Source organism: Sabethes cyaneus, chromosome 2 (genome assembly GCF_943734655.1).
Source record: "Sabethes cyaneus chromosome 2, idSabCyanKW18_F2, whole genome shotgun sequence".
Classification (NCBI taxonomy): Eukaryota; Metazoa; Arthropoda; class Insecta; order Diptera; family Culicidae; genus Sabethes; species Sabethes cyaneus.
Genome location: NC_071354.1, coordinates 126,996,958 through 127,014,180, shown reverse-complemented (window position 1 = coordinate 127,014,180; position 17,223 = coordinate 126,996,958). Strand labels below are relative to the sequence as shown.

Here is a 17,223-nt window from a genome sequence, read left to right as displayed (position 1 = left end):
TGTCGGGTCAGCTAGTTTTATATAAATACTCAAAGAACAACCTATGCCCAAGATGGGCCTATGAATAGAATGATGTCTTGCTATAACATGTATTACGAAGTTATCGATTTGACTATGAATAGAAGTGCGCTCAAAAACAATTTTTTTTCTAGGTTAGTTAGTTAACAAAAATTTTGTAACTGCAATGGTCTACGACTGAATGACGACGAATAAATAAATAAATAAAACTCGCTAAATAGGTCCTCTCAAGATCAATTACCCTAATATATTTGTTGCTACTGAAAGGTGTGTAGGAATGCGTAAAATATTACGCGAAGAGGCGAACCAGCTGCAGGCTGAAAACATCTTAAATAAATAAATAATAATAATAAGGCCATTACAAATATTTGTCCTTCCGGTGTTATTGTCCTTCCGGTGTTGGGCCACTGAAAGCGGGGCAAAAAAACAAAGATTTAATTTCAATCGAGCAAAAAAAATATTGATTTTAGGCATTTTTACTTTAAGTTTAAACATGAAAACCAAATCTATTCTTGCTTTTAACATATACGATATTATTTTCCACGCAAAAATCTACGAAAAAAAAATTTTTCGGCCGATTTGCGGAAATTCCGTTGTTCGAATTTCCATTTCTGTTTCGTGCTAGAAGCATTAAGGGGACATAAACGACTAAAAATGTTAAAAATATCATTATTTTTTTATTTCATATTTTGAGTCTGCAGTCTTTTCCGCTTATTTTGATACTAAATTTGTAATGATGGAAGTGGCTAAAAAACGATCATACACATAAGCATTCCAGTGCAGCGTGGAACAACTTCGGCGGAATAAAACACCGCTCTTGGAAAACCACGATTTTCAAACTTTATGTACCTTTTTCTCAGAAACTGCACAACGTATTGGAACAAACTTTTTTTTGTTTTGTTGGTAATAGCTTGGCAAAGCTTTTATAACTTTTGAGGTTTGTAAACGAAACACAGCCAGAGAAAAAAGAAAAAGAAGACAAAATTTTATTTTTTCAGCCATTTTTTTTCTTTTTCGTTTTTCTCAAGCTGTGTTTTATTTACGACGCTCAAAAGTTATAAAAGCCTTTGCCAAGTTACTACCAACAAAACAAAAAAAAGTTTGTTTCAATACGTCGTGTAGTTCCGAGAAAAAGGTACATAAAGTGTAAAAATCATGGTTTTCCCGGAGCGGCGTTTTATTCTGCTGAAGTTGTTCCACGCCGCACTGGAATGCTTATGTGTATGATCGTTCTTCGGCCACTTCCCGTGGTCGGATCATTACAAAATTAGTATCATAATAAGCGGAAAAGACTGCAGAATCAAAATCTGAAATAAAAAAATTATGATTCTATCAAAAATTTTAGTCGTTAATGTCCCCTTAACTCAACTAGTACATTCATTTTTCGATAATGAATTCATAATAATAATAATAATAATAATAATAATAATAATAATAATACGTACCTTGCGAGTATCGCTAACCAAGCACCGTTCGCACCACCCAAGATCGGCAGTCGAAAGAATCACCTTACCACGCATGGAAGGAGGAAGAGGTGTCACTGACATCCAAGCGCTATGCGTATCCCAGATCGAGCAGTTGCGGAGATATTTCATAGATAGTCAGACTCGTCATGTTGTCTACCGCACTGTCTGTGAAGCAGACCACGGGTTCAGCGCCCTGCATCTGGCGCAGGAGCATTACCAGCTGAACTGCGACCTAAAAACCGTACCAGAAAAGGTCGAAACGTGGAAAGCAAAGGAACTACATGGGACGCACCCCCATCAATTAGAGCAAGCGCATATAGACAAAGTGGCATCGAATGCGTGGTTGGTGCGAGGTGATCTATTTTCGGAGACGGAAGGCTTCATGGTAGCCATTCAGGATCGGGTTATTACGACGAAGAACTACCGCAGGTACATATTGCACGAAGATATAGAAGACCGTTGTCGAAAGTGCAATTCAGTAGGGGAAACGATCGAGCATGTGATTGCAGGCTGTCCAGCCTTAGCCGAAACGGCTTACCTAGGACGCCACAATGCAGTTGCCAAGATTGTGCACCAGCAACTCGCCTTGAAGCACAACTTGGTAAACTGTTACGTACCCTACTATAAGTACCTGCCTAGCCCGGTTCTGGAAAATAGCTGCATAAAGTTGTACTGGGATCGTGAGATTATTACGGACGTCCTTATACGTGCCAATCGTCCTGACGTTGTGATCTACGACAAAAGGAGGAAGCACGTTACCCTCATAGACATCGCTGTACCGCTGGATCGCAATGTCCAGTCAACATTCTCGGCCAAAATAACGAAATACCACGACTTGGCCGAGGAGTTAAAGCAGATGTGGCACCTTGAGGGCGTACGTATAGTTCCGGTGGTCATCTCAGCCACCGGAGTAGTGCCCTGTAGCCTACAACGTTCCCTGGAAGAGCTAGAGCTCCAAAAAAATTTGGACAATATCCAAAAAGCGGTGGTTCTTGAAGCCTGTAATATTACGAGGAGGTTCCTGAATCACCACAATTAAACACAGCTGGAGCAGACGTAACAACAAAAAAAAAAAAAAAAAAATATGAATGCGAACCACAGAGCCTAACCCCTCTTGGCATAAAGAAGCCCGAGGGTAGGTAAAAGTTTCCAGCATTTTTGCTGAGAAGTGCCAAAACTCTATAATAATAATAATAATAATAATAATAATAATAATAATAATAATAATAATAATAATAATAATAATAATAATAATAATAATAATAATAATAATAATAATAATAATAATAATAATAATAATAATAATAATAATAATAATAATAATAATAATAATAATAATAATAATAATAATAATAATAATAATAATAATAATAATAATAATAATAATAATAATAATAATAATAATAATAATAATAATAATAATAATAATAATAATAATAATAATAATAATAATAATAATAATAATAATAATAATAATAATAATAATAATAATAATAATAATAATAATAATAATAATAATAATAATAATAATAATAATAATAATAATAATAATAATAATAATAATAATAATAATAATAATAATAATAATAATAATAATAATAATAATAATAATAATAATAATAATAATAATAATAATAATAATAATAATAATAATAATAATAATAATAATAATAATAATAATAATAATAATAATAATAATAATAATAATAATAATAATAATAATAATAATAATAATAATAATAATAATAATAATAATAATAATAATAATAATAATAATAATAATAATAATAATAATAATAATAATAATAATAATAATAATAATAATAATAATAATAATAATAATAATAATAATAATAATAATAATAATAATAATAATAATAATAATAATAATAATAATAATAATAATAATAATAATAATAATAATAATAATAATAATAATAATAATAATAATAATAATAATAATAATAATAATAATAATAATAATAATAATAATAATAATAATAATAATAATAATAATAATAATAATAATAATAATAATAATAATAATAATAATAATAATAATAATAATAATAATAATAATAATAATAATAATAATAATAATAATAATAATAATAATAATAATAATAATAATAATAATAATAATAATAATAATAATAATAATAATAATAATAATAATAATAATAATAATAATAATAATAATAATAATAATAATAATAATAATAATAATAATAATAATAATAATAATAATAATAATAATAATAATAATAATAATAATAATAATAATAATAATAATAATAATAATAATAATAATAATAATAATAATAATAATAATAATAATAATAATAATAATAATAATAATAATAATAATAATAATAATAATAATAATAATAATAATAATAATAATAATAATAATAATAATAATAATAATAATAATAATAATAATAATAATAATAATAATAATAATAATAATAATAATAATAATAATAATAATAATAATAATAATAATAATAATAATAATAATAATAATAATAATAATAATAATAATAATAATAATAATAATAATAATAATAATAATAATAATAATAATAATAATAATAATAATAATAATAATAATAATAATAATAATAATAATAATAATAATAATAATAATAATAATAATAATAATAATAATAATAATAATAATAATAATAATAATAATAATAATAATAATAATAATAATAATAATAATAATAATAATAATAATAATAATAATAATAATAATAATAATAATAATAATAATAATAATAATAATAATAATAATAATAATAATAATAATAATAATAATAATAATAATAATAATAATAATAATAATAATAATAATAATAATAATAATAATAATAATAATAATAATAATAATAATAATAATAATAATAATAATAATAATAATAATAATAATAATAATAATAATAATAATAATAATAATAATAATAATAATAATAATAATAATAATAATAATAATAATAATAATAATAATAATAATAATAATAATAATAATAATAATAATAATAATAATAATAATAATAATAATAATAATAATAATAATAATAATAATAATAATAATAATAATAATAATAATAATAATAATAATAATAATAATAATAATAATAATAATAATAATAATAATAATAATAATAATAATAATAATAATAATAATAATAATAATAATAATAATAATAATAATAATAATAATAATAATAATAATAATAATAATAATAATAATAATAATAATAATAATAATAATAATAATAATAATAATAATAATAATAATAATAATAATAATAATAATAATAATAATAATAATAATAATAATAATAATAATAATAATAATAATAATAATAATAATAATAATAATAATAATAATAATAATAATAATAATAATAATAATAATAATAATAATAATAATAATAATAATAATAATAATAATAATAATAATAATAATAATAATAATAATAATAATAATAATAATAATAATAATAATAATAATAATAATAATAATAATAATAATAATAATAATAATAATAATAATAATAATAATAATAATAATAATAATAATAATAATAATAATAATAATAATAATAATAATAATAATAATAATAATAATAATAATAATAATAATAATAATAATAATAATAATAATAATAATAATAATAATAATAATAATAATAATAATAATAATAATAATAATAATAATAATAATAATAATAATAATAATAATAATAATAATAATAATAATAATAATAATAATAATAATAATAATAATAATAATAATAATAATAATAAAATAGACGGTGGCATCATCAGGTTAATGAAGCACGCAATGGGAATATGGAACACTTCACTCCACACTACCGACGGGATAGAGGTGTTACGATCCAGAACTCTCAGCATAAAAAGGGGGATTTTCCAAGGCGATACATTCAGTCCGCTATGGTTTTGCCTTGCGATGAACCCCCTCAGCAAAGCACTTAACCGAAGCAGCTATGGCTACCAATTGAAAAGTGGGACAACGAGTACAAAAATTACCCACACCTTCTATATGGACGATCTGAAGCTGTTTGCGGAAACTATGGAGAAGCTGCGTCATTTGTTGCAGCTGGTGACAACGTTCAGCAACGATATTCGGATGGAGCTTGGCGTCGACAAATGTCGTCTCGTAAATATCCATCGGGGTAAAGTAATGGACGCTGAAAGTTTCCGCATCAACGAAAGGGAAGAAATTCGAAGTATGATTGAAGGTGAGTCGTACAAATACCTGGGATTCCTGCAACTGAAAGGTATTCACCACACGACTATCAGGAAAGAACTGCAGGAACGGTTCCTGTATCGTGTCAACCGTATTTTGAAATCACTCCTCTCTGCCGGCAACAAAGTAAAGGCGATAAACACGTTTGCCGTGCCTTTGTTGACATACAGCTTCGGGGTGGTTAAATGGACCAAAACGGATTTGGAAGCGATTGAACGTACCTTGCGAGGCCCGTAGAACGGCGCTGATGGTGGAAAATTTTTCCATGGAGTCGTGTTGCTTGATAGTGCAGCACCAAGTGGGAGGTAAACTCCTTCTAAAGCTAAATATCACCACGAGACCGATAGCGAACAAGTACCGTGAGGGAAAGTTGAAAAGCACTCTGAATAGAGAGTCAAAAAGTACGTGAAACTGCCTAGGGCTCAAGCCCGTTGAACTCGATTATCCGAGGCGGAGATATTCACCTGTGGCCGGACCGGGTTCGCTCGGTTCGCCCCGGGGCACTTATCTCCTGCCGCACGAGGACATTGCGATCCATTACGAACAGCTTGCTCGCCTCGCGCGAGCAAACCAAGTCCGACAGGTTGCCCCTGGTGTCGGTTGCTGGTTCCACCGTAGCGACGTTCAGTTCTGAAGGCCTATGTCGCGAACCGGAACCTCCAGTGGTCATCTCAGCCACCGGAGTAGTGCCCTGTAGCCTACAACGTTCCCTGGAAGAGCCAGAGCTCCAAAAAAATTTGGACAATATCCAAAAAGCGGTGGTTCTTGAAACCTGTAATATTACGAGGAGGTTCCTGAATCACCACAATTAAACACAGCTGGAGCAGACGTAACAACAAAAAAAATGTGAATGAGAACCACAGAGCCTAACCCCTCTTGGCATAAAGAAGCCCGAGGGTAGGTGAAAGTTTCCAGCATTTTTGCTGAGAAGTGCCAAAACTCTATAATAATAATAATAATAATAATAATAACAATAATAATAATAATAATCAATATTACAGTGCCGCATTTTCTCCGACTGGACATTTTACCCCTTAGTTCTCCAACATATTCATTGCAACACTCCCTTTTTGCACGTTTTCACTACGATTTTCAATGTGTTTCGCACATGACAAAATATCAATCTCAGCTTTTGTAAATTACCTAATGATTGAGCAGCAAATAGATTAATTATGATCCAAATTGAATATTCCACGCATTGTCGCACTCACTTCTTCGCTTCTAAAAGTAGAGTACAGATTATTCTTTCCATTCTTTATGCCGTATGAATACAACCATTTGCTTTGTTTTTGCCGTGGGAACCTTATAGGAGAAGTAGACCATGCCCGTTTTATCATCCGGCTCTTTGTTAGTAGTTTAAATTAAATGAATGATTCACATTGGATTTTATACACTAGGTGATACATGATACATATCTTATACACAACCCTTCTGATTTTTTATTCAACAGCATGCTTGGATCTACCGTTACAATCAGACACATGAAAACTATATAAATTAATTAATTAGTAACAACATAATTCTATGTTTTTTGTTTTAGACGACCGTGCCATAATAATGCGCAAAGACCTTTTATTTTGGGTATAGAAACAAGTTGTGATGATAGTGCGTCCGCTATCGTCAGCAGTGATGGACAAATTCTTGGTGAATATATTCATTCACAGCAGATTAGTCATTTAAGGTAAGATAAAGTTTTATATCCCTAGAGCGGTCGCGCTAGTGTACTGAATACACGCGTTTTCGAAAATCGCGAAAACATTATCGAATTTTTAATCAAATCAAACCAGGTTTTGGTTGTATTCGAAGATCTACTCTTCCTCTTTCTAATGATGCCAAAATATAGCAAAAAGAAATAAAAATCAGAGGGGTTGTGTTGTACACGACCGCATATAAAGGTGACGCAGGACTACGTAAGTCTCTTTGTAGTGATAGTAGCATGTATTCATGCTTGTAATCATTCGATTCTTCATGTATACATGCTTTATGCAACATATAAACATGCTACATGCGTTGTATGTAACATTTATCAAAGTAGTAACATTGCATACGTTCAATTCTCAAAAGATTGTGCATTTGAAAACACAAAATCAAGAACACAAACTATTGCTTTCCTGCTACCTTACTGAAATTAAAGATTGTTTTTTATTACCCATGGTACTCCACGTTGAAGGGATTTTACCAATTCAATCCTATTTTATCAACAGCACATCTTTTCACTACACTTCACAATGAAATGGCAAGCATGCGTATTCATACAGAGTCCTATTGTAACCGAACACTACAGCTGTAGCACATTTTTCCAACACAGATATCAAATTCGCCTAGGTTTAATCGTCTCGCAGTAAAGAATTTGCAATCTGTTGAGACAACGAACTTGTGTCATTTTTTCTGTCATACTTCCCTAACACAGACATCAAATTGGACTAGATTTAATCACGTTCGTAAGAAATCTGTTGGCACGAGGGGGCTTTAACACTCTTTCTGGCGTACTTCCCAAGCAAGGACATCAAAATGGTCTAGGTTTAACCGCGGTGATAAGAAATCTTGTTGAAATGAGGAAACTTCGTCACTTGTTTTGGCTTACTTCCCAAGCACAGATATCAAATTGGTATAGGTTTAGATCATTGTAAAGAATCTTCCAACCAATCACGAAGCGAGAATTCTGGTAAAACATAGGTTCATTATTTTCAATTTTTCAATAGTTCAACATCAAGAATCCATACTTTTCTTCATTTGGGTCAATTCTTAGAGGATTTTGCGATCGATTGGTGTAAGAATATTGAAAATCGATCGGAAAACCGCTTAGTTATTAGCGCTCAAAACCTTTCATTTTTCGTGACGCTCGCATTTTTCGATTTTTTGGAATGACACCCTATCTCAAAACTTGCCGTAAGACGTAGTCCTACGTCAAAAACAGTGGTCGAAAATTGCTTCTAAAAGTAGTGTGTCTGCGCCCGTGTACTTAGTACACCAGCGCGACCCCATACGTAACTTTTCTGAAATGAAAAAAGTTACACAAGCGGTCGCGTCGTGTACTGAGTATACGGCGGGCAATAGCTCAAGTTTGTGAAGAGATAGAAGGCTGCGACTTTCGACAAAGTTTCTTATCTAGTTAAGACACATCCGGTGATATACAACAAAGTTCGGAACTGATTCGCCAGATGGCGCTAATGATGAGGAAATTAATTTCATTTAGGAATTTTTTATGAGCTAGAGCGTTATGAGCTAGAAGGTTGCTATTTACTACAAAGTTGTTTGTAAAACCAAGACGCATTTGGTAACGAACACTAAAGTTTAGAACTAGTCCGCTAGATGGAGTATACGGTGAAATTTAATTTATTTGGCGATATTTCCGAACCATGACGATATAGAAAGTTGATGTTTTTGAAAAAGTTGTTTATCAGGTCAAGATACTTCCGTTGATGGTGAATAAAATTCGGAATTAAGTCATTAGTAGGTGGAGATGATGAGAAAATTAAATTCTTTTCGGAATATTGCGGAACCAAGATGACATCCCAGATAACACAAAATCGTAATAGAAAGTTCATAATAAATCGTTTTCATGTCAATTTCACATTGGAATTGTATAATAATTAGAGTATGTCAAATCGAAGTGAACAATAAGTTGTTTTGCAGTCGTGCGTGCCTTCATATACAATTCATGACTGTGAATTATAAAGCAGTATAGACGATTGCAATATTTGATTATATCTTAATCATATATTCAGGAGTATTTAGTTGCGTGTTATAAAAACTACGCAAAAAAGAATTACAAATAATTGTCAAAGCTTTCGCACGTATATCGCCTCCACTTTGGTACATATATGTTCTTATATGGCGTGAAATATAACTTTTTCGTTCAGATATACAAACCAAATGGTTTACTGGGATAGAACCCCAAGTAGCATACTTTTGTCATTTCTGGTTGCTGCAACCTATTTATGACTGAATTTAGTCATTAATCGGTTACCACAACTAGTTAATAACAACTGTGCTAGCAGGGACACTGCGGTTCGCTACAAAGTGGTTTCTGTAGTCAAAACACGTTATATAACGCCTCGTTATGCTTTTCACCAGTGATTGCGTTGTCAATTCCAGCCAATCAACAGCTATTTTTATGGATTCCTGACAGAAGCAGTCGATACGTATTGCTTCAACTTATAGCTTATATAACAACAAGATATAGAGCACAGACTAATCAAAATTCTTTTGACGAAGCAATATCGTCGTCTACATCGTCTAGCTAGAAAGATCACCAGGAAAGGATTCCTGGAAACCCGTGCTGCGTTTCCATCACATTGTTCAAAAATATTTTAGAGAGTGGTTGAGTCCCTATTCTTCCCAGGGTCGCTAATAGGTTTATTCGAAAATCTGGCAAACACGAATAAATGTCTGGCCAAAATCTGACGATCAATTTGACCAATTTTGCATTGCCTGGGTGCTAATTCCGTTATCGAAATTTGACCTTCTGTTTTTTATACGACAGACTTCGCAACCAGCTGTTAGAATACAGGACAGTGCGAGGTGAATGCTACGATCATATTGACTCTAACAGCCTCTCCCAGCCGAGATTCGAACATACGACGACTGGCTTATTACACCAGTGTCTTATCTCGAGGCCAACTGGGAGGCAATTTGACTAATGGGGAGGACTTTTTCGGGAAACGTCTTGCCAGTTTTGTTCAACGCAGATACAAAACGTTGTCTGAAATTAGGAGTGATGACACTTTTGCAGAACGGAGAAACCGAAATCTGGCAAAAATCTGGGACATTACCAAATGTCTGGAAGATTTTGAACTTTGTCTGGCATGCAATACAAAATCTAGTAAAATCTAGATTTATCAGCAAAGCAAAACCATGGGTATAAACGTCCTTCAGAACTTGACCCTTCTTTATCGATAGACTTCGCTGCTGGTTATTAGAGTACAGGAAAATCACGGGGCTAGTGAAAAGATCCTATTAACTCTGTAGCAGCACCGCCCAGTCGAGACTCGAACATACGACGACTGGCTTGTTGGGCCAGCATCGTACCCCGGACTTGGAGGGCAGGCTTAATGGCAACGTTGATGCTTGCAATTATTAACGTGTGCGATGATAAAACCAAAACTATTTGTTTTGCTAACACGACAACACGACTGATGTGCACTCTCTTAATACTCATTTGTATACAGCTTGCTTTTTTCATTAGGCTCGAATACTTCACTCTTTCCTTGTACACCCAATTCTTTTTTTACACGGGGGATTTTTTTTTCCATGTGTGGACTCATTACTGCGACCAGTATAGTTGATCTATTGTAATATCGCCCGGGTGTTTGCTGTATGACCTGCACTGCATTTCTTTTTGCTATAATCGCTATTGAGTGAGCGATATGCTTATTAAATTTTATGCGTGCTTGCGTGTATTGGGGTTTACCCTTCCTTCAAAGCTTAATCTACTTTACCCACTTATTCCTCGCTGCCAGCACTATCCCATATTATAGCCGTCCCTGGCGAGGACTCATTCGTACCTCTGACCAGTACACTTAACTATAGGAGGGACATTTGCACTGTTAAGAGGCTTCAGAGGGTAAATATAGAATTCAGCACGAAGGAAGGGTAAATGGAGGGGCCTGAGAATAAACCCATGCTAAAGTCACTTGACATCGAATGGCTTGATTCTACTAAGATTCGAACCCACAACCACTCGCTTGTCAAAGCAGACTCGGTAACCTTACGACTACGGAGCCCCCCTTACACGGGGGATGCGTCCCGTGTAAAAAAAAACCGTGCAAAAATAAACCGTGTTATTTCGAGAAACCGTGTAAAAAAAATCTGTGTTATTTCGAGAAACCGTGCAAAAAAAGTCGTGCAAAAAAAAAAATTCCGCGTACTAGAATCCGTGTAAAAAAAGAATTGGGTGTACAACTGTTGTTGTACAAAAAAAGTCGTGCAAAAAAAAAATCCGGGCAAAAAAAAAAAATCCGTGCAAAAAAAGTCGTGCAAAAAAAAAATCCGTGCAAAAAAAGAATTGGGTGTACTCAGTACACGATGCGACCGCTTGTGTAACTTTTTTCATTTCAAAAAAGTTACGTTAGTGGTCGCGCTGGTGTACTGAGTACACGCGCGCGGACACACTATTTTTACAAGCAAATTTCGACCACTTTTTTATTTCTTTTTGCTATATTTTGGCATCATTAGAAAGAGGAAGAGTAGATCTTCGAATACAACCAAAACCTGGTGTGATTTGATTAAAATTTCGATGATTTTTCCGCGTTTTTCGAAAACGCGTGTACTCAGTAAACTAGCGCGACCGCTCTAGGGCTAAGAATGACACATTTCGCTTTAATAACAAATTATGTTACTTGCAAATTACTTTTATAACAAAATATGTTACTTGCAAAAATTATTTTAATTACCATCATCATTTCAAAAGTATATTAAATACGTCACTTCACAGTTACTAGTACTTGCTAATATATCTTTATTTGCTGTGTTATTTTTGGAATATCTTTAAATGTTGACAAAGTTGTTTATCAGGTTAAGATACTTACGATCCTGGTAAATAAAATTCGGAATTAAGTCAGTAGTAGGTTGAGATAATGAGAAAATCAAATTCTTTTCGGAATATTGCGGAACCATGATCACATAGAACACTGCTGTTCGCTACAAAGTGGTTTCTGTAGTCGTTAGATAACGCATCGTTGTCCTATTCACCAACCGTTGTCAATTCCAGCCAATCAACAGCTATTTTTATGGTTTCTTGACAGAAACAATTGATACGCATTGCTTCAACTTTTATCAAAAGACAAGATGGAGAGCACAGACTGATCAAAATTCTTTTGACGTAGCAATTTTGTCGTCTACATCGTCTAGCCAGAAACATCACCAGGAAAAGATTCCTGGAAACCCGTGCTGCGCTTCCATCACATTGTTCAAAAATATTTTAGAGAGTGTTTGAGTCCCTTTTCTTTCCAGGGTCGTTAATAGGTTTATTCGAAAATCTGACAAACACGAATAAATGTCTGGCCAAAATTGGCGATCAATTTGACTTATGGCTATGGGAAGGACTTTTTCGGGAAACGTCTTGCCAGGTTTGTTCAACGCAGATACAAAATGTTGTTTGAAATTAGGAGTGATGACTCGTTTGCAGAACGGAGAAACAGAAATCTGGCAAAAATCTGGGACGTGACCAAATATCTAGAAGATTTTGAACTTTGTCTGGTATGCAATAAAAAATCTGGTAAAATCTAGATTTGTCAGCAAAGCAAAACCATGGGTATAAACGTCCTTCAGAACTTGACGCTTCTTTATCGATAGACTTCGCTGCTGGTTACTAGAGTACAGGAAAATCACGGGGCTAGTACAAATATCCTATTAACTTTATAGCAGCACTGCCCAGTCGAGACTCGAACTTACGACGACTGGCTTGTTAGGTCAGCATCGTACCCCGGAGCTAACTTGGCGGGCAGGCTTAATGGCAACGTTGATGCTTGCAATTAGGGTAAGGAACGAGGAACGACACTGCTTAAGTGTCACCTATTTTAATCAGTTGAACATAAATGATCCGAAAATGCACTTTTTTGTTCATATTTTCAAAATAATTTGATAGGATCATCTTCACAAATCACTTAACCATACATTTGATTCACACAAACACAATTTACTGGGTTTTCGACAAGAAATATGATGAATTAAAAATTGTTGTCCAAAAACGTACATTTTTCAGCTGCTCTTCAGCAATCGCCACCTCGCTACTAACGAATTCATCAAATTTTCAGCACTGATTACAACCACTCTGAAAGTCAAGCACTCAATTGTCACATACCATATTATTCAGTCACTTTTTTTCTATTATCTAAGGCTTTGTCACTAGCCAAAAGTTTTATTATTTTCTAACAAAACTGAAAACAAATTCTGAATTGACGGAACCTGTTCACCACTAGCAGCAGCTGTAGCACAACTGATGAACTATCGTGTTGCCAAGACACTGTTTCGGTTCTGGAAATAAGAATTTTAAGTTTGAAATTAACTGAAACCTCCTATGGTGAAAACGTGGTTCAATACTTTCAAGAGAAATGTATGTTTATAATTAATTTTTCTTTATTAAAAACAACACAAAAGATAGCTTTTTCAATAATTTTCGAAGATTTTCTCAGTGATTTAATAAAGCAACGATGTGTTTCAATGTTATTTGCTTTGACAACACTGTTCAGTCGGATCGTTTGTACTGCTATATGTCTACCTCTTTTGTTCTCCCACCATCCTTATGAACAGCGAGTGAGACGTCAAACTCGCAGTTTCCCATAAGAACACCAGAGAATAAAAGAGACGACGAATACCGTTTGCAGAACGGTGCGGTGAGTGTATGCCCCGATAAACAATTTAGACAGATGGCATTTTACGCATCTATGCCGATACGCTATGCCGATTACGCATCATATGCCGATTAGTAGGTCGCGGATAGGAACGCGAACTTACTGAATAGGGGGAAAAGTTCGAGGGATTTTTTAACGGGACGTAAAAAAATTCAGATTTCAGGATTGCTTAAAATAGCACCTTGCGGGTGAAAATGGGATCGGTGTGCTCGAAATTAGTTCCGCCGCTCCAACTTTTAAAGCGAAAAATCAAAAGTTTAGCTCAACAATAGTGTCTTCTAATGGTAACAGCTTGAAGAACTAAAGATAGCAAGAAGATTGGTATGCTGATATCCCCCACTTAGTCAACCCATCGCTTGTAATAAGGTAAAACAATCAGTGACCCGCTTAGACTGCTTAAAACTAGTTCTTTACCCTATTAACGTGTGCGTGATGATAAAACCAAAGCTATTTGTTTTGCTAACACGACAACACGACTGAAGTGCACTCTCATTCATGATACTCATTTGTATACAGATACTCATCATAAAACTGTATACCTGGTTGCTATATAACTCATCAGAGCCATTAATAAATTGATATAAATAAATATATCAAGTGTATTTTTTTGAAACGATTTCCATTTCTTTCCCCTACCGTCCCTTTATCAATTGTAGAACCATCGTTTCAAAAAAATATTAATATATGTATGACCTCATTCCAAGGTCAAGACTAACAACTTGAGATTAGTCTATATCAAGTGTGCTACTTGGGTAAGTTGAATAAGTATCATGTATCTCTAGGTGAGATATGTGTATTATTCAGTTTGTCAACATTGTCGATGATTTACAAAATCTGTTTTGGAAAAATCGCCAAGAAAATACTATTTGCAAACATTTGGGTGTTCTTTTCCAGACCAGATAAGCCATTTTACCGTCTATTCAACATAAGGTGAGATATCTCAAGAAGAAATATTATTTTACCAACTGCGACATCTAACGGGACAGATCCAAATTTAATCGATCATTTTCAAATTCGTCTTGTCTAGACACACAACTTTGTCAAAAACCGGAACCTTCTATCGTATCATGGTCATGAGATATCATCATAAGATTATAATTTGACCACGTGCGCCACCTAGTGAGACAGTTTCAAACTTTGTTGTACCTTACCAAATGTGTCTTGTTCGAACAAATAACTTTGTAGGACACAGTAACATTCTATCTCGTCACGACTCTGAGATATTCCAAAAAAATATGCTCATAAGCGCCATCTATCGTATCAGTTTCGAATTTTGTTGTCCGCAGTCAGATTGATCTCGTCCAGATAAACAACTTTGCAAAAGCCAGCAACCTTCTATTTCTTCTCAGTCCCGAGATATTAGAGATTCTAGTATCGAGATTCTAGAATCATTTATTTTGGTCGCTATTTGCGCCATCTAGTGAATCAGTTCTCAAACTTTATTGTTCGTTTCCACATGCGTCTTAAATAGATAAACAACTTTGTCGAAAAGCGCAACCTTCTATCTCATGCCCGTCCTGAGATATAGGCAGTATTATTCGCCGTGTACTCAGTACACGACGCGACCGCTTACGTAATTTTTGACGTAGGACTACGTCTTTGTTTACTATACTGGGACTGGGTAGCACTTTGTGAAAACGAAAATAGAAGTGTAACGTTTGAATGAAAGATTTCAAAAGCTAATAACTACTAAACTACTGAACGAAACTAAACAATTTATATGTCCTTGGATAGATAAAATAACCAGCAATTTTTTAGGGGGTAAGAGACCAATTTTAACAGGGGTGTAAGAGGGGGGATCTCTATACAAATGAAACACAAATTTCCTCAAAACTCTAGAACTAATCAAGCAAATGGAACCAAATTGGGAATGTAGGAGTTTCAGAAGGCAAGAATTTTTTCTATGGTAAATTAACACCCCTTCCCTCTTTAAGAGGGGGGGGGGCATACAAATAATATTCAAATTTCCTCATAACTCGAGAACTATTCGAGCAAAAGGAACCAAAATTGGCATGTGGGGGTTTTTGGAGGTAAGAAGTTTTTCTATGGTGTACTGAGACCCCTTCTTCTTCTAAGAAGGGGGCTCCCATTCAAATGAAATACAAATTTCCTCATAACTCTAGAACTAATCAAGCAAATGAAACCAAATTTGGCAAGTGGGGGTTTTAGAAGGCACGATTTTTTTCTATGGTATAATGAGACCCATCCGTCTTTTAACAGGGGGGGGGGATTTTTCTATGGTAGACTAGCACCTTTGCTTTCTTTAAGAAGGTGAGATCCCATACAAATGAAATACAAATTTCTTCATAACTCGAGAACTAATTAAGCAAATGGCACCAACTTTTTCCCACACCCCACACGTTTTTTGATGGCACGAATTTATTTTGAATTTATTTATTTTATAATGCTTTGAGACCCCTCACTCACCTGTTCCATGTCCTAGCCTACGCGTAGTTCATCATTTGCGAATGTGTCTCGCCGCTCCAGGCGTAACGCTAGATTGACAGTTGACATTGTCATCACTGGATCCGGCACTTTACTCGACGCTGCCATTGTGAAAACAACGGAGTAATAGACGCCAAAATTTGTGCACTATAAATTTGTATTTCTATATATTAAATTCACTTCATTAAAATAAAAATATAATTTGTTACGCTAAAGAATATAAATGGACTAGAAATGTAAGTAGGCAATTAAAATCAACCAGAATTATTAATAAAGTTAATGATTTGCAGTTTGAGCAAACTCTACCAAAGGGCCACGAGTTTCGCTTCAAAAATTCCGATTTATCGTAACACTCACCCGTGTGGTAGGAGGATAATTCATTACCATTTCAACCTTTATAATGCACACAAGTGATTTTTAAAAGAAATTTCTATGTCTCAAAGGTTGCAGGCATTGTACTTATGAACCCCCGTCCACGTATTTTCAAAGCCACCATTGCATTAAATGAAGAATTGAATCTGAATATTTTGCTCTTTTCTTTAAAATATTCACTTAAACAATGGCAATTACAGATTCTTATAAATATACTTATGCCAGAAATGCAGTTTTCGTTAGTCTTTGATCTAATGATCTGATATAGTCCTACGTCACCCTTTCG

At 32.8% G+C, this 17,223-nt stretch overlaps 1 protein-coding gene across 1 annotated transcript in view; it reads left to right on the top strand.

Moving 5' to 3' along the window:
• The window catches only part of LOC128734911 (probable tRNA N6-adenosine threonylcarbamoyltransferase, mitochondrial), a 175,472-nt gene that overhangs the window by 32,645 nt on the left and 125,604 nt on the right, over positions 1–17,223 (top strand). The window contains exon 2 of the mRNA XM_053829312.1: positions 7,307–7,447. Within this exon, the coding sequence (XP_053685287.1) occupies positions 7,307–7,447 (141 nt within the window). The remainder of the gene's footprint in view (positions 1–7,306; positions 7,448–17,223) is intronic.